Source organism: Lissotriton vulgaris, chromosome 2_2 (assembly GCF_964263255.1).
Source record: "Lissotriton vulgaris chromosome 2_2, aLisVul1.2, whole genome shotgun sequence".
NCBI classification, from domain to species: Eukaryota; Metazoa; Chordata; class Amphibia; order Caudata; family Salamandridae; genus Lissotriton; species Lissotriton vulgaris.
In genome coordinates, this window is record NC_141688.1 from 78028014 (window position 1) to 78052925 (window position 24912).

The 24912-nt window shown below is 50.6% G+C and overlaps 1 protein-coding gene across 1 annotated transcript in view; it reads right to left on the reverse strand.

The window, feature by feature from the left end:
- LOC147729032 (uncharacterized) overlaps positions 1 to 24912 on the reverse strand; it is a 325523-nt gene that overhangs the window by 63451 nt on the left and 237160 nt on the right. The window contains exons 7-8 of the mRNA XM_086959316.1: positions 22502 to 22626; positions 196 to 254 (exon numbers count right to left, since the gene is read on the reverse strand). Coding sequence (XP_086815442.1) covers positions 196 to 254; positions 22502 to 22626 — 184 coding nt within the window. The remainder of the gene's footprint in view (positions 1 to 195; positions 255 to 22501; positions 22627 to 24912) is intronic.

The following is a 24912-nucleotide window of genomic DNA, read 5'->3' on the forward strand; positions in this document are numbered from 1 at the left end:
GCGAATTATATTTTTGAAAAACATTATTAAGTACTTCAGATTCAATGTGCACATGACGTGAATGTGCCCTACATCTCATTCGAGTCAGTTAGTTTTGAACCCTAGAACTAATGTATGCCAATCAGGGGTTTACCACCACCAAAAAAACAAAACACCTATTTGCAAACTATAAAGGACAATATAACTAATACTCACATAAACTCTCGAACCACCATCTGCAAGGGAGGAACACCCTTCTTCAGGATGTCCAAAACCTACCATAAGAAAAATAGTTTACGAGCAAATAATGAACTAGGTTAAATAACAGTAATCTCATTACCTCTTCATACTGCCTCAAACATTTAAACACACTGCTCGCATTAATATGAAGTCTTGCTGTCTCTCCTCATCTACCATCTACTTACTCTCCCCACTGCAGATTAGATAGGCAAGGAAAATAGTATTAACAAGTAAACAACTATCCCCAATATCGGTTGGTTAAGAGTGCCATGGATATAACCTCTCCAACATTTGTAAGGATCAAACATTTTATTTACAGAATAGTAATATTCTCAAACTTGTAAAATTATCAGAAGATTGTGAGTGAAAAAACAAGTGTGGCAATTTATTGGAACAGAATCCCTTGTATTAAAAGATGAATGGTTCTTTATAAGAATTTCTCACAAACCACATGGGTTAGTCACCAGAGAGAAATTGAAAATCAAGAAATTCACTTGGTATTGTATTTAGTCAACTTCTTACATTAACAACTGGATAAGTGCAGTGAGATGGTTTCGTTTTTACCGGTCAAAGGCACTTCAAACTTCTGGTGTGGATGCCTGGGTTCAATGCAAGATGGGTTGCTGTAAATAGCTGTTATTAGAGACTGTCTGCTTATGATCTTGAGAGTGTATGGAGTTGAGAATAAGATTACCGGTCGGCTGAAGTTTCATCACATAGCTAAGGTTTATCACAATTTGCAATGACTGAGAGCTGAACAAAAAGTCTGATGCTCACATTTACTTTAACCAACTAAAACACACAGACCCACCAAACGAGCCAGCAGGTACACACCAGAACTCATATCAAAATGCAGGTGTAAACAACTGGAAAGAAGATGGCAAACCAGCAAAAAAGTCACAGACTGAGCCGCCCTACAAATCAGCCTTTAATTACTACCACTGCCAGCTCAAAGCCTCAAAAAAGAAGGCCCAGACACACCAACGTCACTTTTCCTGCCCTCCCTCACAACAACTCTGCAACTCCCTTGCTGACCATTTCCACAAGATAGCAACCACCTACAGACACTTCGATCCCCAACCCTTTGACCTCTCTTGCAACTCAACTACCATGACCACCAACCATCTGCTCACTGCATGGGAACAACTTAGCACAACAACTACCACCCTGATTAACTTCATCCACTGATGAGCATCCACACGGCCACAGAAACAGAAGTCTCCCTTCAAAACAACTTAGACATCTCCCTCTGCTGAATCCTGAAATACTCAAGCTCCTAATGCATCAAGTAAAATCTGGCTCCCCATGCGACCCTGCTCCTCCAGGCACGTTGGTTTTGGCCAATAAAGCCATCCTTCCCACACCTGTGGAGCTGTTAAACTCTTCCATAACGATTGGGACGGTGCCACCGGCCTGGAAGCATGCCATGGTACGGGCATTGCTGAAGAAACCCGGGCAATTCTAACAACTACCATCCGATCTCACTGCACCCCTGGGTAACCAAGATCCTCTAGAAACACATTAACATCTTTTTAACTCAGTTCCTGAAGCGTAACCATCTGCTTGATGTTTCCCAGACGGGTTTCCGCCCCAAACATGGGACGTAGACTGCCTTATTGGCCGTGACAGAGGAAGCAAGGCGGGTCATGGATCAGGGAGGATCAGTGGCAGTGATCCTCCTTGATCTGAGCGCCGCCTTTGATACGGTAAACCATAAAATCCTTCTAAACCGTCTCTTTGACCTAGGAATGTCAGGAGAAGCCTTGGCTTGGTTCAAGTCCTTCTTAAGTGATCGAACTTTCCAGGTCTTTGAAGGCACATCTGTCTCTTCAAGCAAGCCTCTAGGCTGTGGGGTGCCGCAGGGCTCTTCATTGAGCCCTACGCTCTTTAATGCATACATGAGACCGCTGGCTGGGATTGTTCGTCCGCACGGTATTAACATAATTACCTATGCGGACGACACCCAGCTAGTGGTCTCCCTTGTGCAAAAGGATGGCCCCCAACCACAGTCCAATTTAACAACATGCCTGGAGCAGGTCAAGAGCTGGATGACGAAGTCCTGCTTGTAGCTCAATGACGATAAAACGGAGCTTATGCTCCTTGGCCCATCAGCCCCCTCCACATTGGAGCTGTTATGGCCTTTGAGCATGGGCGTAACTCCCACTCCCAGAGATAATATCAAAAGTCTGGGGGTGTGGCTGGATAAATCATTGACCTTCAATACACAGGCGACCAAGGTGTCAGCGACCTGCTTTGGCCTCCTTAGGATAAAAAGAATCCTTCCACTTCTTCCCTTTGAGGCCAAGCAGATAGTGATACAAGGCTTAATTCAATCCCGCCTTGGTTTCAGTAATGCCTTGTACCTTGGGGCACCTGAGTACAGTCTGCAAAAACTCCAGCAGACCCAAAACTGTGCAGCTCGCACATTGCTTTGAATTCCACGTAGAAACTCAATAAAGCCTGGTCTAAGAGCTCTGCACTGGCTTCCTATTAGGGAGACAGTCAAGTTTAAATCTATGTGTATTGCTCATCAAGCATATTGGAAATCTGGCCCAGAAATCAGTCACTCCCTGATCTCACCCTACCAACCCAACAAAGCACTCCGTTCATCACATGCCTTCCTGGTTAAAGTCCCCAGAATTCAGAGAGCTAGAGCAGAAGGTTGATCTTTTGCCTATAATTCCTCTAAATTATGGAATGTACTTCCCATTTATCTGAGAACCAATTCCAACCTGTTGAGCTTTCGTAAACCGCTCAAGACCTTTCTTTTCAACTAATTAGTCCATCTCTGGACTGTCTCTCTGGAAGGCACTGCTCTAGTCCTAGCGCCTGGACGCCTCAGGGCAGCTGTAGCGCTCAATAAAACCCTTTTCATTTCATTCATTTCATTTCACAGACCCATGCCTCCACTGACTCTTCAACCTCGGAAGCAACATCAGCCACCAGCTCAACATTGTGCTCTATGCTTCAATATCTACAGCCACCTTTCTGGATGCATGGAAACACACAGAGGTCAGACACACCCCCCCCCCGTCAAGAAACTTTCAGAAGACTCCAGAGAGCTCCTGAAATACCGTTCCATCTGCCCTCTCCTGTTCCCCACCAAAGTCTTGGAGTAGGCCATCAACTTCCTACTAACAGTTAATCTTGAAAGAAATCAACTGCTGGACCCTCCCCAGTCAGGCTTCAGAGCCAACCACAGCATGAGATGACATTCTAGCCATACTTTAAGAGAATCCGCCACCATCATCCTCCATGATCTCTCCACAGCTTTTGACACAGTGGCCCAGCACACACTCATCAATCAATGACACCAGACTGGAATCAGACAACGAGCTCAGTTGGATGGCTTTTTTCCTCACAGGATGCACCCAGAGTCCTCCTCCACCTCGCAAACCAAGCACATCATCTGCGGGGTCCCCCAAGGCAAATGCCTCAGCCCTATCCTCTTCTAAATCTACATGACACCACTCCTAGACATTGTCCGATCTTATGAGATCAACCTCTTCTCCTACTAAAATGACATTCAGCACGTCTGCTTACTCTACTGGTGGCCAGTGGAGCTTGGACCTACCCCCCCACCCCCATTCCAAAAGACCACACTTACAACCTCGGCACCATACTGGACGGTGTACTCTCCATTAAACGTCAGGTTAACACAGTCGCCTCAGCCTGCTTTCATACGATCCACATGCTCTGTAAAATCTTCAGATTGCCCGCCATCAGCATAAGGAAACTGTGATGCACCCTACTGCCCAACTCTGCCGCAGGTAAAACAGTATTTGTTCACCAGCCCACCCCTTACCGTGCCCATATGGCCATAGCGGGGCAGCAAAGGCTGGGACCACCCCGTGCGGCAAAAGGCCTAGCTACGATACTGCGATAATAACAGACTACTCACTCAAAGTTTAGGGAGTCTCCTTTTAATTCTTGCTAGAAAAGCCTCGATGACAGATTGCAATTAATGCCCACCAAGAAACCGGTTAAGTGGCTAAGGAACAAAGAGCACAGTCTGGCTTCAGGTTCTCCGGTTTCATGCGCAAAGGACCATAGAAATTAGCTTAAAAAACTGGGCGAGAGGGAGGAGCTACGCGAGCATCCGTGATGGCCGTGTGAGCACAGAGCACTCCGGACCCTCGCCACTCTTCGCAACTTATCCTGACATCATATATGAACTCTTGGACGGATTATTGAAGAGGAACCTTGGCTGACTTCATAACTCTTCAAATTTTTATTCGGACTCGGGGAACCGAAATTACATCGAATCGAACTTTTGAGGCCCACCCTGCGGCAAGCCGGGGACTTGGCGAATTGTGAGGCCAGGACGGAGTTCAATAACAACGGCAGGGGGGGTCTTCCCCAGTTGCCCTACTCCAACTTTCGGTTTCGTTTCTGGGTCCTGGCATGGTCTGATTGCGAGAAGGTTCCGCTTGGTCGGGGATCTGTCCAGCCTCTGTTCAGTGTGAGTGAGACTATCATCTACGCAGTTGGGTCAAGTTGTGTCTCTGTCTTTGCCGCACGAGCCAGTTTTTGTGGACTGTTGGTGCCTTGCCCGCAGGCGGCCATTTTCACTAGGTCTCCCGGGCCCTCCGGGGTGCATCTTCCAGCATGGCAGCCAGGGGCGAAGCCGAGAAACTGAAGACTAAGACGCCCCTTGGGGGGGCAATCCAACGTTATGGACCGGTACACTCAATCCAAAGGATCCCCTGGAGTCACCAGCTGTACCGCGGAGGACGCAATGGAGGACTCAACCGCCCCTACTGACATGAAGGAGACCATCGGCCAGCAGTATGAGGCTCTCGCTCATAAAATTGACACGGTTGCCATCGATGTCACCCTGATCAGAGCAGACCTGTCTAAGACCAACAAGAAGGTGAAGTCGTTGGATCTGAAGACTTCTAGCCTCACAGCCGATGTGTCGGAACTTCAGACCGAACTTGGCAATTTGAAATCAGCTAATGATCTTATATCTCATCGGCTGGAGGATTTTGAGAATAGGGCAAGACGCAATAACATCCGCGTTATAGGTGTTCCGGAAAACCCCGAGACTCACTCTATTGACCTCCTGGTTGAAGATCTTGTCCTGAACCACCTTGCCCCTTCTGGACTGAGCAAGTTCTTCGCAGTGGAGCGCGCCCATCGCGATCCGGGTGGAAAGCCTAAACCGGGCGCTTCTCCGAGGCCTATCATCGCCAAACTTTTTCATTTTAGGGATCGTGATGCTATCCTGCAGGCGTCGAGGATGAGCGGCCCGGTGAAATTCGAGAATTCCAACTTTAACCCGGACTTTACTCAGCTCGTCCAGAGACAAAGGATGGCCTTTCAGGGTGTTAAGCGACGTCTTCGGGACTTAGGATTGAAGTATGCAATGCTTTTCCCTACCAGGCTTCGTGTGGAGTACGAGGAACGGACATTTTTTTTGACCGGCCGGAGAATGTGAGTGACTGGCTGGATTCCCTGCCTGGCCGGAACGACCGGACTGAGCACCCTGGTGGTGCCGAGGGTGGTGAGCCTGTACAGAAGTGATGCTTCGGCCCCTGATCTCCGAATACTAGACATTGCTCAACTGGGTTCTATTTCTTTTGTATGCTATGTTTCACTGATGTTCCCTTCTGGGTGGCGCGAGGGACGGGCCCCTTTCCTCCTCCAGGGTCTTTTTGTAGAGTGGGAAATGTTAGGGCGACAGGCACACTGCATGTTGGGGTGGCTTTTTAGTCTACTGCAGGGGTGCAGGGAGGGGGGAGTTGTAATGGGTGTTGGTTGAGGGGTGGGATGGGGTGTTTGTGAGTGTGTTTTTCTTTCTCAAGGCGATGTATTGGTTTCTTCTATACTTCGAGTGTTCAGCTCTTTGTGGGGTGACTCCTGCATCACTTGTTGGAATGGGGGGTAGTGGGTTGAGGTTAATATCTTGGAATGTCAATGGATTGGGTGATCGCATAAAACGGGGTGTGGTACTGCAGTATCTGCGTCGCTTGTCTCCTGATGTGGTACTTTTGCAGGAGACGCATTTGGTGGGAAATATGTTTCATGCTATGAATAGGTAGGGTTATCGCCTGGTCGCCCACTCCGGGTTCACTACTGGTTCTAGAGGGGTGGGTATTCTGGTTCGGTCTTCTCTCCTTCTGGAGATTGATGATGTAATCCTTGATGACAGAGGGCTTTACGCCACCCCCACTGGTAGGTGGGAGGGTAAGACTCTTTCTCTGCTCACTGTATACGTTCCCCCGGGTCTCCAGACCTCTACCTTCTCAGATATTGGCCGTGTGATGCTGGAGCTCCCTGATTGTACTCTCCTTATAGGTGGGGATTTTAATTCTGTGCTTTCTGGTACTATGGATCGTCACCCCCCCCCCCCCCAGGGATCTTCCTAAGTCCCAGTCATGGCTTGGTGGGTTCTTGGACACCTTTGGTCTGGTAGACTGCTGGAGGTTGATGCATCCGACACAGAGTCAGTACACCTTTCACTCTGGGGCTCATGAGTCTCTCCAGACTTGATTGCATCCTTATGCCCGCTGCCCAGTCTTCCTCTGATAGAGTGATCAGACACCTGGCCCGGGGCATTTCGGATCATTCTCCATTGTGGCTCTGCATGGACACTGGGGTGAACGCTGCGGGGCGGGTCGCCCCTATTAACCCCTGGTATTTGTGTAATCCCAAGACCCGTAACAGTTTGATAAAGTCCCTAGATCATTATTTCCTGGAGAACGAGGGGTCTGTTTCCTCCTCTGTGTCCCTGTGGGAAGCTTTTAAGACTTATTCGTGGACAGGCCCTATCCTTAATTGCTGAAACTAAGAAAGCTAGGAATCAGGAGGTTGGGAGTCTTGAGGCAGAAATATTGGAATTAGAGGCTGACCTAGAATCAGGCGTTACCCATGACAGACTCCACGCCCTTGGTTTGAAGCAGCTTGACTATAAATCCCTGGTCACGGATGCTGCCATGCGATGTACAGGGAGCAGCAGGGTAGACTGTACGATGTTGGGGATAAGGCGGGTAAATTGATTGCGTGGCTTGACAAGAAGGAAAGAGCGTATTGTGTGGTCCCTGTGATTCAGACTTTAGATAGTGAGAGTGTGACTGACCCGAGTGAGATTGTGGAGTGTTTTGCGGATTATTTTCGTGCTGTGTACTCCCCGGTGTCTGATAGAGATGAGGACGACTCCCATTCATTGCTGCATGACATTGAGCTGCCCTGCCTTTCCGACGAGGACCGAGAGTGCATGGAGGCTCCGTTGTCTGTAGACGAGATTGCGACCGCTATTCGTTCTCTCCGTTCGGGCAAGGCTATGGGCCCGAACGGCTTGCCTATTGAGCTGTACAAACTGCGCCCTGATAAAGTCGCACCATATCTTCGTGATAGGTTCATGGAGTCACGTGACCTTGGCACCCTCCCTTGTGACCAGCGTTAGGCAACGATTGTGGTAATTCCCAAGGAGGGCAATCCTCGGGATCGCTGCGCATCGTACAGGCCCATCTCCCTGTTGAACGCTGAGCCTAAGGTTCTTGCCAAGGTTCTCGCCAATCGTCTGCTTACAGTGATTTGTGACCTGATCCATCCGGATCAATCCGGTTTTATTCCACATTGGAACACCGCTCTCAAATTGCGGCGCCTACATGGTGTTCTCGCGAGGGCGGGGTCTCTTCCGGAGCCGGCCATCTTGGCTTCCTTGGACGCCACGATGGCCTTTGACACGATAGAATGGCCTTATCTCTGGGCCGCCCTCGCAGAATTTGGTTTTGGTTCGGAATTTGTCGGGTGGGTGAAACTTTTATATAGGGAACCGCTGGCTCAGGTGGTGGTCAACGGTCGAGTGTCCAAGTCCTGCACTCTTGGGAGGGGTACTAGACGGGAGTGCCCGCTGTCCCCCCTGCTCTTTGCTCTTGCTTTAGAGCCTCTTCCAGCCTGGCTCCGATGAGAGCTGTCGATAAAGGGCATTCAGTGGGCCCCCGATTTTGAGGACCGAGTCTCGCTGTATGCCGACGATATTCTTTTGTACCTTACCTCCCCTCGTAAATCCCTTAACTTCTTGTTTGACGTTCTCACCTCGTTCGGCAAGAATTCTGGCTTGGTCATAAATTGGTCTAAATCTTGTGTATATGACATCTCGGGCGGCCTTCCTCCATTACCAAGTAGATTTCCCATTCAGATCTCTCAATCCGGCTTCAAATATTTGTGGATTTTTATATCGCTAGATCCAGCTGCCCGCTATGAGCACAATCTCCTTCCTCCTCTCCGTAGGTTGAAACTAGACTTGTTCGGTGGCGTAGATTTTCGTGGTCGCCGCTCGGCCGCCCTGCGCTCTTTAAAATGATGTCTCTGCCTCGGTTTTTATACGCACTCCAGAATTCGTTCGACGTCATTCCGGCAAGCTACTTTCGGGAGGTGGAAGGCTTACAGAGGCGGCTCGTTTGGGACGGCCGCGCACGAATTGCTCTTGCTAAGCTAACTCTCCCCTGGTATGACGGGGGCATGGCGCTCCCGGACATCAGGCGGACTATTGGGCCTCCCAGTTGTCCGCAATCAATCACGCAATGTATGCACCCAGCCCAAATCCGGCTTTCGAGATGGACAAGCATCAGTTGCTGGGTGGTAACTCCAACAGGGCGCTTTACTCTCAGGCAGCGGGGAGGAATCTAACGGGACCCACCAAGATTGCTGTGCGTGTGTGGAAGGATGCAAATGCGGCCATGGGATGGAACGATCGATTGACACGAGCGACCCGTTTATATGCATCGGAAAGACTGGGATTCCTCTTGACAACGAAAAGTTTTGAGAAGTGGGATATGATCGGTATAAGCAGAGTGGGTGACCTTTGGGTGAAGGGTGCGGTTAAGACCTTTGAGGTACTACAGAATGAGTATGAGCTGAGTGACAGTTTTTCAGGTACGCGCAGGTCCGCCATGCCTGGACGTCGGTCTTCTCTGCCGACACTAATGTTCCCGAGTCCTCCCCACTTGAGGACCGTATACTCGATGGTCATCTGCCCGATAGTACGATTTCATTAATATATAAGAAGTTAATCAACAATTGGGCAGATCTCCTCGTGCGTCTCAGGGAGGCCTGGACTGGAGACGGGTTGGAGCTGGATGACGAAGACTGGCAGTCAGCACTGTCTTCCCCGAAAGAGGTAGCCATTCCCGCCCGTCTCCGTCTCGTCCAACTTAAAATTCTTCATCGGGTGTATGTTACTGGTCCTCGTTTGGTTGCCATGGGCTTCTCCTCGTATGGGTTAAGCAAGCGTGGGTGTGTGTTTTGAGTGCTACTTTCCTCCATATCATTTGGGAATGCCGGGAGGTGGCTGCGTATTGGACTAGAGTGCATGCTGTAATGGAGTGTGTCACCGGGGTTGCTCTGCTGCCTGAGGCTCGGTGATGTTTGTTGAATGTGTGGGAGCTGAATGATTACGTCGCTCAGGCCCGGTGGGCGGCCCTTGGGAACATGATCGCTAAGAGATATTGCGCAGCTGTGGGGTTCCCAACGGCCCCCCACCGTGTCAGTATGGAAGGAGAATATGGACTGGTGTATGTTTAGAGAGAAGACTGTATTTGGCTTGGGGCAAGCCTAGGGCGTGGAATAGAATCTGGGGCCAATGGAACGCTTATAGAGGGAACATCTGTACACCCCCGTTTGAAGAAAATCCGGACATTTCTCTATCCCCCTGATCTGACATTCCTGGAATAATCTACTCTTTTTCCTGATTCTCTGAATTCCCCACTGACTCCCCCCCCCCTGACCATCTCCATTGCTTATCTGGTTGTCCATCTTGTATCGAGGGCCCCCCCCGTTGGAGCACGACTTCGTCCATAATGCTTCCCGTCTTGAGATTATTTTTTTTTTTCTCTTTGTTCTTTTCTTTAAAAAAAACAAAAATAACTGTATCCTGATTCCATCCTGTGTTGCTGAGAATTGTATCCTGTATTTTGCCGGACCTCTAGGGGATCGGCCGCAGCTTTGTGATATTCAATGACTGCTTTCTATGCTCTAACGGCCGGCCCCTGTGGTTGTAGGCCCATACTTGTAACCATATTTGCATTGCACAATAAAGTTTTTCAAAAAAAAAAAAGTGAATGGATTTTGCAATGGATTAACTTTTGTTGCCATAAGTCTGTTTTTTAGTTTAATGAACATGTGTTTATGGGCGGGTATGCAGCTTTACTTTAAAAATGGCGAATTTTCATACAGTCTCTATGTGATCAAGGGCTTCACAGCCCGAAACGCTTCATCTGCCATAACTGAACTGGATGTGAAGGTTTAAATAAAACATCTTGCCTGAACAAAAAAAAAAAACTGGGCGACATCTACATTGTTTTTGTATGTACATTATTTTTGTATGGTCCTTAACATACAAGACTGGGTGACTAACCCGTGCAAGCTGTCTTTGGAGATAGCGGAAAAAAAATACAAGTTCTCCGAGGAAGTTAGACCAAGCAAAAGAGAAAACGGTTGGGGTGTGTGGAGCTCGTGATGACTAAAGTGGAGCACCTGGTCAACAACTTGCAATGTCAAAAAGTCTTTCGTACCCAAAAAGTTTTCATATTTGTTGCTCTGCAGCTAGGCCATCCTGTGTGTCTAGAAGAATGTGGGTTGATGTAAATACTGTGAAATTACTGCACATTAATGTGTGACTAAGCTACGACCTGTACAATATTAGCTGTAAGATTTAAACACATGGGTCATAACGTACTAGTGTACCCCACCTTTAAGCTCAGCCAGTAGTCCAGAATCTTCACGAGGCCTCCACAGGCAATACTGTCTATATATAAAGCTGCTGTCAAAAAACTACAGCCTTCAGTTACTCTGCATAAAAACATGGGTTCCTGAAAAGTTGATGGCTAACATGACTGGCAGTGAGCTGAAGCAGGTTTGCCTGCAGCAGGGCTTTTCATATCAAGCCTGGGTAGAGACTGTTTTGGGGTGCCTTACTCTATTAGCCTATTAGTCCAAGTCTGCCCTCTTACAGCCAAACTCAGTCTCTACTGTTTCTCACTCTGTCACCTGCTCATCTTTCATAGAAGTGCATTATGTTCGATAGTGATAAGTACAGCTGTGGACTGGTTTGGTTATTAAGTCATGATGCTACTACACTGGCATCAAAATATCACAGACCTGTGTATTTCCAGTTGATATTTATCAAAGTTCATAGCCCTCTAGTTGGTGTCAGAAGTATAATCTGGGAATCTGCCAACCAAGTATTCAGGCTCCGCACAATTTCAAGCCCCTGCAACCTCACATGACGTTACAACAGTAGTGCAGTAATGTCATGCGTGGTAAAGGCATATGCATTGTAAAATTTAGTGAAGTAAAGATCAATGCATAGTTAAGCATGCATGGTAATGGCATGCATGGATCAGACTGCTTTGTAAAGGCTGTTACCTGTGTGTGAGTGGGACTGAATGGCTGGGTGAGTCGCTGTATGGGTGCATGCGTGCCTGTATGGGTGCATGCGTGGCTGTATGGGTGCATGCGTGGCTGTATGGGTGCATTTTGTGGGTCTGAGTGTGTGAGAGGATGTATGGGTGTGAGAGTAGGTGTGCAAGTTTGTGAGTGGGTGTTTTTTGTTGTGTTCTGGATCCAGGTGATCTGTGGATCCTCGCACACTACAAACAAAAACCGCTTTTGAACAATTTGACCCACACCCTCAGGGTACCCTTACCCTGACCCCCACCCTCCTCTCTATCCCTTTTACATTTTGTTTTCTCCCCTGGGAACCACATCCCAATGCATAAAACTGCAGTGGGACGGTTCCTCTCTGTTTGCGACCCAGTCAATGACATTAGCATGTGAATCCTCCCGCATCCAGGATTTGCGTCTCTAGATGTACATAAAGATTGTTACTCCAAAACTACTGAATAGATTTACACCAAATTACAAAAAGAACTCTTTCTGGACCAAGATATAGCTTTCTGCCAAATTTGGTGCAATTCAGCTCAGCGGTTCGTACTGTAGTTGTGTCTTAAAAACCCTATGGGATCCCCAACTTTTTCTCTGCCATGCTTAAGAAATCACCCCAGAACTTTCCAGACAGCAACTGAAGTGACTGGCAAACTAGTTTTGAAAATTTTGTGAAGATTTGTCAAAATGTGCCAGACTTAGCAAATCAAAAATGCTTTCGCTTTGGAAACTAGGTTCTAACTAGAACTATCTACTGGCAATCAACAGTAGGATACACACACAAACCCACCCCCCCTCTCACCCTAGCATGAATCGCATGTGGGGAGAGGGTTTCATGCGGGGGCGTATTTATAATTATATTTAAAAAACGCTCCCGTTCCGGTCCAAAGGCTCTGCTCTTTGCAGCCACAGGAAGGAAGCAGGCAGCCTCCCTCCCCTTTCCTAAACCAATCACAACACTGCAATTGCAGTGTTGTGATTGGCTGGGACACAGACCGCATAGGCGTCTATCAGGAGGCAGTTTTCTCCAAGCAGAAAACGGGAGTGTGCATGAGTGATTTTGTCGCCCCTGGGGTCGACCAAACAGTTAGCACCCACAACATTGGTCTAGCCACTCCTCCCCTACCTGCCCGCCCAAACCCTTCTGCTTTCTCGCAGTGTGAGAAGCAGAAACATAAAATGGTATTGTTAATACTATTACATGTTTCTGCTTTTCGCACTGCGAGAAAGCAGTGGGGCGATGCTCCTCCACCAACATGGAGGATCCGCCCCAGACACACATATATATATATATACATATATATATACATATATACACATATATATACACACACACATATATATATACATATATATACATATATATACACACATATATATATATATATATATACACACATATATATATATATATATACACACATATATATATACACACATATATATATACACACATATATATATACACACATATATATATATATACACATACATATATATATATATATACACATATACACATATACATATACACACACACACACACACACATATTTATATATATTCATACACACAGCCTGGCGGTCTTAGATATACGACCTTGGCCCCCACCCCCCCAGTTCTGGAACACCCTCCCCTCTAATCTGCGCACTGCTGATTCCTATACAGAGTTCAGGAAATTACTTAGACTTGGCTATTCACCCAGACGTACAACTGAAAACCCATTCACTATTTTGCTACTGCAGTCATCCTCCCTCCTCACCAAGAAAACGCCTGGTGAACGTGCGCTCTACAAATTACCTTTAACATCACAAACACGCACATACATACACACACACACACACACACACACACACACACACATTGTAAAACACGTGCCAACGAACACTGAGCACTCACTAGATTACCATTTAATTTTTTATTGGTGTTAGCCTTTTTCAATCTTTAGCAAGTAGTGTAAATGACATCATGATACACACAGCGTTTACATATACGCCATTGTTCATCCCTAAAGGAGGATTTTGGCAGGAATAGAAAGTCTTTACCTAGTCTTTGTCAGCCATGTCGGTGTGGGCATATCTAAATTAGTCCCAATGGCAATATCGGTTTTCACATTTTATATTAACAGTCGTGTTCATCAAATACCTCAAATCGGCCCACCAATAGGCAAATGGAAACCTGAGAAATTGATGTTATGTTAATACACCAAAGGAATTTTTCAAATCCTTTCACAAATCATCCCTTGCATGGGTTGCCCCCTCACCCTCAGGGAAACCTGAGATGTTTTCTAAGCAGATGTTGGATTGTGGCTGAGGCGAAGGACGCCAATCCTGAGAAACAACAGGACGAGTACAATTATCTGATTCACATATATTTATTTTGATTCACTGAAGAAACTAAGGGTTACAAGGATGTTCTAGTTAGGCTAATATTTCACTTGTACAAAACCATTGAAATTCTGCAGTTATAGTTATCTGAGCTACCTACAACTTATTCCCTGCAATGCACTGCTTATGACCTCACATAATACATCTCATTACATCATCCACAGAGCTCTGCCCCGGGAACCCCCTTATATAAGCTATAGGAGGGGGGCCCTGCGCACCCCCCTCTTACATATATTGTGCATGTCCCCAGGACCTGGCCCACTCATGGGCTCAGGAATACGGAAGCGTGAAAGGTCACTTATTCTTTTGGGCAGGAGCCGTGGATCTAGCGTGAACACATCTGAAATGTTTTTTAAAGTGCTTTTTTGGGGGGCGTGGCCAAGATGGCGGAGTGAGCAGACGTGCTCTGTCGAAGCTCCCGCCGCCGGCCGTTACTTTCAGCATTTTTCATAGCAAACGCCCTGAACCGAGCACTTCCCTGGCGGGCCCGAGGCCGGCGTTGCCGCGGGGGGGTGCAAGACGGTTGTGCTGCCGGTTCCCGGCGTGGAGCCCCGGCTGACCCGGCCCGGAGACTTGGCGGCGCTGACGGCCTGAGGGGAGCGTTACAGGGCATCGAGGCCGCAGGAGGCGGAGCCTAAACGCCGACTCGAGTGCTCCTGTGCTCGGCGGCTGCAGCGACGGCGAGCCCGGCCCGCGCTGCTGAGCGCGAGGCCCCCGAGGTCACCTGTCGGGGGCTTCTGCGGGCTCGCTACACCACCCTGCTGCCCGACGGAGCACCCTACCGGCGGAAGACAACGGCGGAGCCGGCCTGGGGGACGCGCGAAGGAGCCCGAGGAAAGGAGGTGAGGAGCGGAGGTAGACGGGCGCCCCCCCCCCCCGGCCCAGCGGACCTGCCCTTTGACGGGGGACCGACGGGGGACAGAGGAATCCAGCCGGCAGCCACTGGCAGCGCGGCGAGGCAGCAGACTGAGGCGGCCGGGACCACAACTCGCCTGCGCTGGGCCTGGCCGCGTGGCCCCCCGCAGCCGCCGGTCCCCGCTGGCAGCACTGCCCCCATCCGTGGCTGGACCTGCGCGCCTGGACGCCCGGCGAGGGAGGTAGCGGCCTATCGGCCTGAGGGGCAACGAGGAGATCCGCGGGAACCCCCGCACGTGGTGTGAACCTAAGGGGACTTCTGCCCTGCCCGCTTTGGCGGCGCTGACTTCGGGGCCACCGACACCGACAGCCACACAACTAGCAGCCTCGGCCCACACGGAGGTGAGCGAGCCCCCTTGTCGGGATGTGGCCTCTGCAGACCTGCCGCGCTCTCTCACCCTCTGGGTAGTGCAACACGGTGAGCCGCAGGCGCCATCTTGGGCGGCTGCCCGCCCGGCCTGGTCCTCGCTCCCTCCCTCGCCGTTGGACCCGGCGTCCCTGCTCCCACCACGCGGCCCCCGCCGAGCGCTGCTGCGGCTTCGGGGGGCAGTGACATCGCATCATTCAACAGGGAGGCAGCAGACTTGGAGGGATACAGAGGCGTCACTCAAGAAGCACTGGTCGTCCCGAGTCCGGAGAGGCGCCCACGAGGCCTGGGGGCCAAACTGCAGCTGGCAGAGGAAGAAATCGGCGGACGCGGCTGGGGGCCCTGGGGGGGCATGTCTGGCGGGAGACCCAAGAGGGACCGCACCATAAAGGATCTCTTCACCCCACCACCATGGGGAAGCGGAATGGCCCCGCGGTGCCCAGTCCCCGGGGAGACACAGAAAAGAAAACAGTGGCCACGTCCCCCCCTGGGGGATCGGACCCCGAGGGCCCGGTCACGCGGTCCTTTCTGGAGTCCCTGTTCACCGGTCTGAGGGAAGACATCCACGCCCTAAAGAAGGAGCTCCAGGACGAGATCAAGGAGGTCCGCCGCGACACCGATGCCATAGGGGAGAGAGTGGCAGACCTGGACACGAAGAGCGACGCACGAGACACCGAAATATATATATATATATATATATATATAAATACTTTCAGTTTACGCAGGGTCTCTTCAACCACATTCTGGGCCGACAGGCGGACGCCCCCCTGCGACTGGACAGGGCCCACCGGACGGGTCCGCCGAGGGCCGACGCAGCGCACCCGCCGGACATCCTGGTGTGCGTGCAGGACTTCAGGACAAAAGAGGAGATCCTGAGCAAGGCGCGCCACTTGGAGAGGATCACTTTTGGCGGCCACTCCCCGACGTTGTACCAAGACCTAGCTGCGCTTACCCTGGAGAAGCGGCGCACCTTTCGACCGGTGACAGCGGAACTGAGAAAACGCAACATCTCCTACAGCTGGGGGCACCCCTTCCGTCTGGTGTTTCGGCTTGGCAATGTCCTTCATCTGCCGCGTACCCTCAGGGACGCCTGCCGCGTACTGGGCCTAGACGAGCCGGTGGTCGACAACAGATCACCGGGAGAAAGGGCCTCCAATGAGGCTGCCCAAGGACGCTGGCAACAGCAACGGCGCAGACGCAGGCAGAGACGCCCCGCAGCTACTGAGATAGAGGAGGGGCAGAGGGCTGCGGTGGAGACCGTGGCGCAGGGTCTGGTGCAAGCGAACAATGGCTGACCGCTGGGAGAGCGACACACTAGTTCCACAAGACATGGTTGGGTCGGGCTAATCTAGTCCGGCGGCGGGGGCGAGAGCAGAGTGCTCTTTGGCCTTCCCTGATGGTGACTTTGACTCTTCGCCTACGGCGGAGTGCGAAGGGTGGGCCGACCTGCTCGCAATGTCGCCACTGCTCCCATTCTACGGACTTACTTTACCACGGGTCCAGCGGCCACGTGCCTGGACCTGGGACAATGTTGAACCAAATTTCTTTGCCAGTTGGGGAGGAGGGTTGGGATGTGATACGGGAAGGGGGTATTGGGCGGGAAGGGGTTGCACCAAGGGAGAGGGGGATCCGGGAGGAGGGGGTTGCTCCAGTTGAGCAGGGGATGGGGGGGGCAGTTGGGGTTGGGGGGGGAGTTGGGGGATGAGGGGGAGTGGCGGGGGGGCTCTCCTTGTCCAGGGGGTTCTGATGCCACGGATGGAGCCGGTAGGACTCCCAGCACAGTGTCTTCCACGGTCCGTTGGCCCGCAGCCACAGCTTCCGGGTGGGGATTGGCATCTTTTTATTATCCCAGACATGACACGACACCTAACAGTGCTCACGCTTAATGTGCGGGGTCTCAACAGTCCGAACAAGCGCAAGGCGATACTATCCTGTCTCGAGCGTTCCAAGGCGGATATCTGCCTACTCCAAGAGACACACCTTCTGCGCAGCGACCAGCACAGACTCAAATCGCGCGCCTTTCCATGGCAGTTCTTCTCCTCATCCCTGAAGAAAGCAGCCGGGGTGGCGATCCTAGTGGCTAAATCATTCGAGGGGAGGGTCCTCCAGAAAGAAGCCGAAATTAAAGGGCGGCTTCTACTTTATAGCTTCCAGATTGCAGGCCATACCTTGCTGGTGGGTTCAGTCTATGGCCCGAATGAGGGGCAGGAAAGATTCTTACATACGGCTCTAGAGACCGCTACGTCCACTACACACACTCACTTACTGCTGGGTGGAGACCTCAACATTGTATTTCATAACACGGCAGACCGCTCGGGCCAGAGATCCGGGCAGGTGGGTGCGCTCACAGCGGCAGGTCACGCACACATAGCAGACTTGGGCCTCATCGATTTATGGAGACACATACACCCCCTGACGACAGCCTACACGTATTACTCGGCGGCGCACAAGACGTATGCGAGGCTGGATTATTTTCTGGGCTCCTCTCAACTGGCGCTACAGGTCGAAGGAGTGGAGATACTGCCGGCCGCGCTATCGGATCACTCCCCAGTGGTAGCGACACTTCGTGTGGGAGCCATGCCGGCTCCACAACGACACTGGAGGCTGCGAGATGGCCTCTTGCAGCTGCCTGACACCCAGACCCGACTCACGGCCGCGATTGACCACTTTTTGGAACACAACGCCAATGATGACACCACAAAGGCCACTCAGTGGGCAGCCCTCAAAGCGGTCCTACGCGGGGAACTTATCTCCATAGCCACGGCCAACAACAGGGAAAGGGCGCTGAAACGTGCCGAGCTTACCCAACGGGTGGCGGAATTGGAACAGATGCACCAACGCACAGGGGCGGCAAGGGCATGGCGCCAATTATGCGCCGAGCGGAAAATGTTGGCAGCCTTGGATCAGGACGTGGCGGAATACGCCGCTATGCGCCTCAAGCACGTCTATTACACCGGAGGCGACCGCTGCGGGAAGCTTCTGGCGAGCAGACTACGGGCGCAAACCCAACGGCAACAAGTGCGCTCTCTCCTGTCGGCTAATGGCGGCCAGATTACGGAAGACGCGGCGATTGCAGCGGCCTTCGGCGACTTTTATGCGGCGCTATACGACGCGGACCACCTGGACCCAAATGCCGGCCCGACCTACTTGCAGGGTGCGGAGCTCCCCACCCTCTCCCAAGCCCAAGTGGACTTTTTGGAGCAGCCCATAGGCCTGGAGGAAGTCATCTCTGCTATTGCCCGCCTCAACGTGGGGAAATCCCCGGGACCCGACGGCTATACTGCGGCATTCTACAAGACCTTTTGCCAGCAGCTTGCCCCCCCCCTCTTGCGCGACCTGTTTAACACCTTCGACACACCTGGTGCCATACACCCGGACCTGCTAGAGGCGTCTATCTCTATAATTCCCAAACCGGGCCGTGACCCGGCGGCCTGCGGTTCATACAGGCCCATCTCGCTGCTGAATGTAGACTTGAAGCTCTACACTGGCATACTAGCGGGCCGCATCGCACCATACATGCAGCAGCTGATAGACCCTGACCAGGCGGGCTTTATCCCCCAACGGCAGACCAGCGACAACACCAGGCGGGTGCTGCACCTCATTGAGGCCGGGTCGCGCACTAAGCCGGGCTGCATGCTCCTCACCATCGATGCGGAGAAAGCATTCGACAGAGTGCATTGGCCCTACCTCGACCAGGTTCTCCACCACTTCGGATTTGGGGAGAAACTCCGCCATCGCGTCTTCAACTGCTACCGCCGGCCCAACGCCGCGGTATGGGTGAACGGTCATACCTCCCCGAGATTCGACATTGGCAGAGGCACGCGCCAGGGCTGCCCTCTGTCGCCGCTCCTATTCGCACTGTATATGGAACCGATGGCTCAGAGGGTGCGGCAGCATGCACTCATATCTGGTATCAAATTTGGTGCCGACACGCACAAGATCAGCCTGTACGCTGACGACGTCTTGCTGTCCCTCACTGACCCGATGCAATCCCTGCGTGCTCTCTTTGTGGAGCTTCACACCTTTGCCCTGGCCTCGGGTTTTAAAATCAATGAAGCGAAATCTGAAGCCCTGAACATCTCCCTAAGCCCGGAAATGGTGGCCGAGATTAAGTCTGAATTCAAAATACAATGGTCAGATGCAGCCGTCCCGTACCTGGGAGTTCGCCTGGCTCCTACTGTCCGGGGTACTGCGCAAGTCAATTACGAGGCACTCACAATCAAACTCCGGGAGCAGCTCCGGCGTTGGAAGCCGCTTACATTGTCATGGCTAGGCAGAATTGCCGCAGTCAAAATGACACTGCTACCGCAGATCTTGTATCTGTTCCAGACGCTCCCCTTAAATCCCCCGAAGGGTTGGCTTCAGCAAACTCAATCGGAATTGTCGCGGTTCATTTGGAACGGCCGGCGACCAAGGTTTAAGCACACTCTCGCCACTCTGCCCCCAGCGAACGGGGGGGGGGGGGTCGGTGTGCCCGACCTCACCCTGTACTTCCAGGCGGCGCAGCTGCGCACTTTCGTGGAATGGTTTCAACTGGAGTCCGGCAAGCACTGGCTCTTCCAGGACCAGGCGGTGGCCGGCCGTACCCTTCAGGGCGTGCCTTTCCTGCCACGCCGACACCGGCCCCCTAACCTGTACGCCTCTGAAATCACAAGCACCGCCCTGCGAGTGTGGGATAGAGTGGCCGTGGCCAGGGGACTGACCACCTTCCCCTCGCCTATGACCCCCATCTTTGAGAATCCGGACTTCACGCCGGGCTTGGACGTCGGAGCATTTACGACGTGGCGGACGACGCCCTGTAGAGCGGCGGGACACATGTTCGACCTCAAGGGGGTCCTCCCGTTCCAGCAGGTCAAGGCGGACTACGGTGTGGCCGAATCGGAACGCCTACAGTACCTGCAGGTGCGCCATTGGGTGCTCCACCCCTCGATCCAGCCCGGTGCCCAACGGCACCTCACGCCCTACGAAAGGTGGCTGCTGACGCGCACCTCGGACAAGAAATTGATTTCGGACCTTTATCAACAGTTACTTCTCACTCAGGCACACACATACAACGCGGGTCAAGTCAGGTGGGAAAGGGACCTAGGGCGGCAGCTCACTAGGAAAGAATGGGAGGGGGTGTACCACAGGGCCAGACACTCGGCGCACCACACCGGGCTCACCGAGACACTAACTAAAGTAGCCACATACTGGTACCACACCCCTGAGAGATTGCACCACTGGGACGCCCGAGTAAGCGACAGATGCTGGAAGGGGTGCGGGGAACTAGGGACGCTGGAACACTTGCTATGGAGCTGTGAGGCGCTGCGCCCCTATTGGGACCCTATCCTGGACCTCATAGACGCACATCTAGATACACAACTGCCGCGCTTCCCAGCATACATTATTCTAGGCCTCCCGAACGCCCTCATGTATCCTCTGAAGTCCTGGAGGGGACGACTGATCGCACTTGCGCTAGGGGCAGCGGTCCAAAACATTGTGGCCCACTGGAGAGCAGTTCAGGCTCCGCAGCAATTGGGGTGGCTCCACCGGCTCTGGGCAATCCTGGGAATGGAGAAACTATCACTGGCAGCGGCAGGGAGGGGAGCGGACTTTGCGGAGCTCTGGCGACCGTTCCTCGCCCTGCTTACCGGGGAATTTCGTGAGGTGAGCTGCCCACGCTACCTGCGTCTGCTACGCCTAGCGGAAACACCTCTCCCAGAACCCAAGACGCGCGCCCGCAAGCGCACAGGCCCAGCGCACGCAGCACCACTTGACCGTTAATGGAAGACAACAACCGACTGATTATCCCCGGAATTGGACAAGGAGAGGGGTGGGTAGGGGTGGGAAGGGTAGGGGTTGTTTACAGTTCTTTGTTCTCTCAGGTTGCACTAGTACTGCATAGCTTGCACCGTTGTAGCACCTCTTATGACGCGGCCGGCCCAGTTGGGTTGTAGGCGGCTTGCTGTGTTAACAGACAATGTGCCCGCTGGCCTTGTGAGGGGTGTCAGTGGGTTCGCTGACTTAGGCCTCCCCGGAGTGGTGACGGCCCCTATAAATATCTCGGAGGTGCATCTGGTTTGTCTATGCTCAATAAAAGATTTAATACATAAAGTGCTTTTTTGGCCCTACAGGGTCCCTGTGTGACATCCTCCACCCAAATTCCCCTCTCCCCCCCTTTAAAGCCCTTTGGAGATCTAGGGAGTCAGGATATTCCTACCCTGGTCTTTCTTTTAAAAACTTTTTTGTGGGTCCCAAGATGGCTGCAAACACTGGTTTGAAGTGTAGGCAGCAATCCAGCTCTCAGCCCGAGATCCGGAGGAGTCATGGAGCCTTCACATCCCTCTATATACAAATTTGGATTTCGGTTAATATCCCTAAAACTACTTAACAGATTTACACTAAATCACAAAAAGGCACTTCCCTGTGCTAACATTGACCTTCATGACAAATTTGGTGCACTTCTGTTCAGCAGTTCGGGCTGTAGCAGTGTCTAAAGTCCCTACGGGAATTAACATGGGGAAAATGCATTTTGTCCCCCCCTCCCTTTTCTCATTCCCCGCTTGAAGGATGACCACGACAGCAGCTGGAGTGAAAATCATATTAGTTTTGAAAATTTCGCAAGGATTCGTCAAGCGATACCAACGTTATTGGCAAATGAATTAACACTCTTCCTATGGAAACTACATCTTAACTAGAATGGTCTACTGGAGACTGCCAGTAGGTAATATATATGGGAGGAGAAACATATGGATAGAGATATATATGGATAAATCTATATGAATAGAGAGAGAAAGATTGAGATAGACAAAGATATAGAGGGATGCACACATCTCTGCTAATAAAGCCATGGCATAAACCATACATGCGGATGGGGTGCATATGCCAAATTTATTACAGTTGCTGAGAGAAGGGCTATAATGACTCAAGGCTTCCGGACGAGAGTCCTGATCATCTCCATCAATGCTAGTAAAGATCATATTGCATTCTGCATATTTGCATTTATCATATCCTAAGCTGGATATAATGAAGCACAGGTGTAGAATTAGGGCACCCTAAGTGTGGATCCGCACTAAAATATCACAACTCTTCTACTGAAGTGGAATCAAACTAGCAGTTTCAGATTTGTGCTTTTCAAGAGCAAGGAAGGACTATGAATTTACCAAGAGCACACCACCAAAGCACCAGAAAACAATGTCATCAAGTGAGGGATTGAAAGATTCTCATTTATTAGTGTACGTACAGTTGCCTGCAGGTCCTTAGAGAATTGCTGGAACACCATCGTTGAGTGATCCATCATCTGTGCAGTCAAGGCTCTGTTTAAGATCCGAATGCGAAGAGGGTACATTTTCAGGTCTAGGCGGTCACCTGAAAAGGGAAAGAGGAGACAGCTGAAGGAGACCCTACCACTAGCGGCATTCGAGAAATACAAAACAACCTTGCATGAAAACAAACCACAGCTCGCTAATCAACAGGCTTCTTATTTATATCACTTTTTAACATGCACTTAGTATTGTATGTCACCTGAATTTCTAGAACGTATTCCAATGGATTGTTTTCTCCCACCTACATATAAATGTAATAAACAACCTCCTGAATAAGGTTTTACTAACAGTCAATCATCTGTAAAATAGTGCTTTCCACCAGTAGGGAAGACCCATACGCTATACCAGGTATGTAAAATAGTGTCCCACTATGAACTTACACATCCTCTCCAAGCCTCTAACCCAGCCAAACTTCATGCGTAAGAGTATGCCTGGTGAACTAGTGAAACATCAATCACTGCGGTTGTGATTATCTGCTTTAAACTTGCCATGAGGTACCACAAAGCTCACCGGAGCAACCAAGGTCAAAGACTGGCATGGGCATCACCAGAACCCAATGATGGGTCAACTGTTCACAGACTTGACACACCAGAAACACTCCGTTCAACTGCAGTTCCACAATTAAACCTAACTGTTGCCAGGAGGGACATAAAGCAAATTGGAGGAATTTTTGTAAAGGTGACTTTAGCATACCTAACTCATTTCGATTGCTTCATCTGTCAAAATAATTAGACAGTCATTTATTTTTTTACCCCTGTTCACCTTCCATTTTTTCCCTATTCTCCCCCTCTGCCTTGCTCTCACACTCCATCTCCCATGTATTCTCTTCCCTCACACATTTACAAGATGGACTACAAGATGATAAAACAAATCCAGGAACACAGGCATGGAAATTTCAGCACTGTTACAGCAAAATTACAAGTCTAGAGGCCTGCTCAGTCTTACCTACTACTAACATTCACAAAATTCCACACGGTGACCTCTGGGATTGGGATGCATACGAAAAACAGCATGCAAGACCAATAAAGCTCTCCACATGAGCAGCTACATGCTGTAAATCTGCATTGACAAACCCAATAGGTCTTGCTTATGCAAGAGCTGTTGGCTTTGTCAATGTCTTTTAGCCATGTTGTACAGCTGTAGCCGTATGCTACGTGAAACAGACTATTCACACAATAGCAGAGCTACTTCCATTTAGGCATGCAGAGAGTGCTGCAAGGAGGAAGGTAAAAGAATCAACTTACAGATAAAAATGGTGTAACCAAACAGGGGAGAATGCGAGGTTGTGAAGGGTTAAATGTTAAATGTTAAAATAATTCTAAAGCGCAACATTCATCCTAGATAGGATATCATGGTGCTGGGATTGCTGGAGTAGACGGTGGGCTAGTACATGAGTCAAAAGGAATTAATCTGGTTTTGGAAAAAGTATGTTTTTCAGTTTTTTTCTGAAAGTGAAGTGGCAATCCGTGAGTCTAAGATCAGTGGGCAGATCGTTCCAGCTGGTTGTTGCCAGATGGCAGAAAGCCCGTCCTCCTTTCCTGGCTCTCTTTAATTGAGTGGTGGCCGCTCTTGCTGTGAATTGAGAGCGAAGATTCCGGTTGGGTGCATAGAACTTGATCCTGTTTTTTAGGATGTTGGGGCCAGTGTTATGTAGTGCCATATGTGATATGCATAACATTTTGAAAGAGGTTCTTTGCCTCATTGGAAGCCAATGTAGGTCTCTTAGACAGCTCTTGGCTGGGTCATACTTTTTCCTGTTGCAGATTGCTTTTGCTGCAGCATTCTGGACTAGTTGCAGTTTTGTAAATAGGTAGTCTGCCATGCCTACAAATAGGGAATTCCCATAGTCTAGCCTGCTTATCAGCAGTGATTGGACTAGAATCTTTCTACATTCAGTGGGGATCCATGGGAAAACTCTTTTTAACATCTTTAACAAGGCAAAGCTTTTGCCGCAGATTGTTGACACGTGGTTTTTCATGGACAGGGTATTGTCAATGAGGACTCCTAGGTACCTTGCAGTCAGTGTTGGATTGGGAGGTGTGCCCAGGGCCGCGGGCCTCCAGGTGTTGTCCCATAGATGTTGAGATCCACCGAACAGGAAGATTTCTGATTTGTCGGCATTTAGTTTTAGACAATGACTATACATCCAGTTCGATAGTTCGGTAAGGCAGTTGAGCAACCTATTTTTCGGGTCCTCCTCTCAGTCTAGGGCTACCATTAGTTGGGTATCATCCGCGTATGAGCAGATATTGATACCCCACTTTCTCCCTATGGTTGCCAAGGATGATACATATACATTGAATAATGTCGGACTTAACGAGGCCCCCTG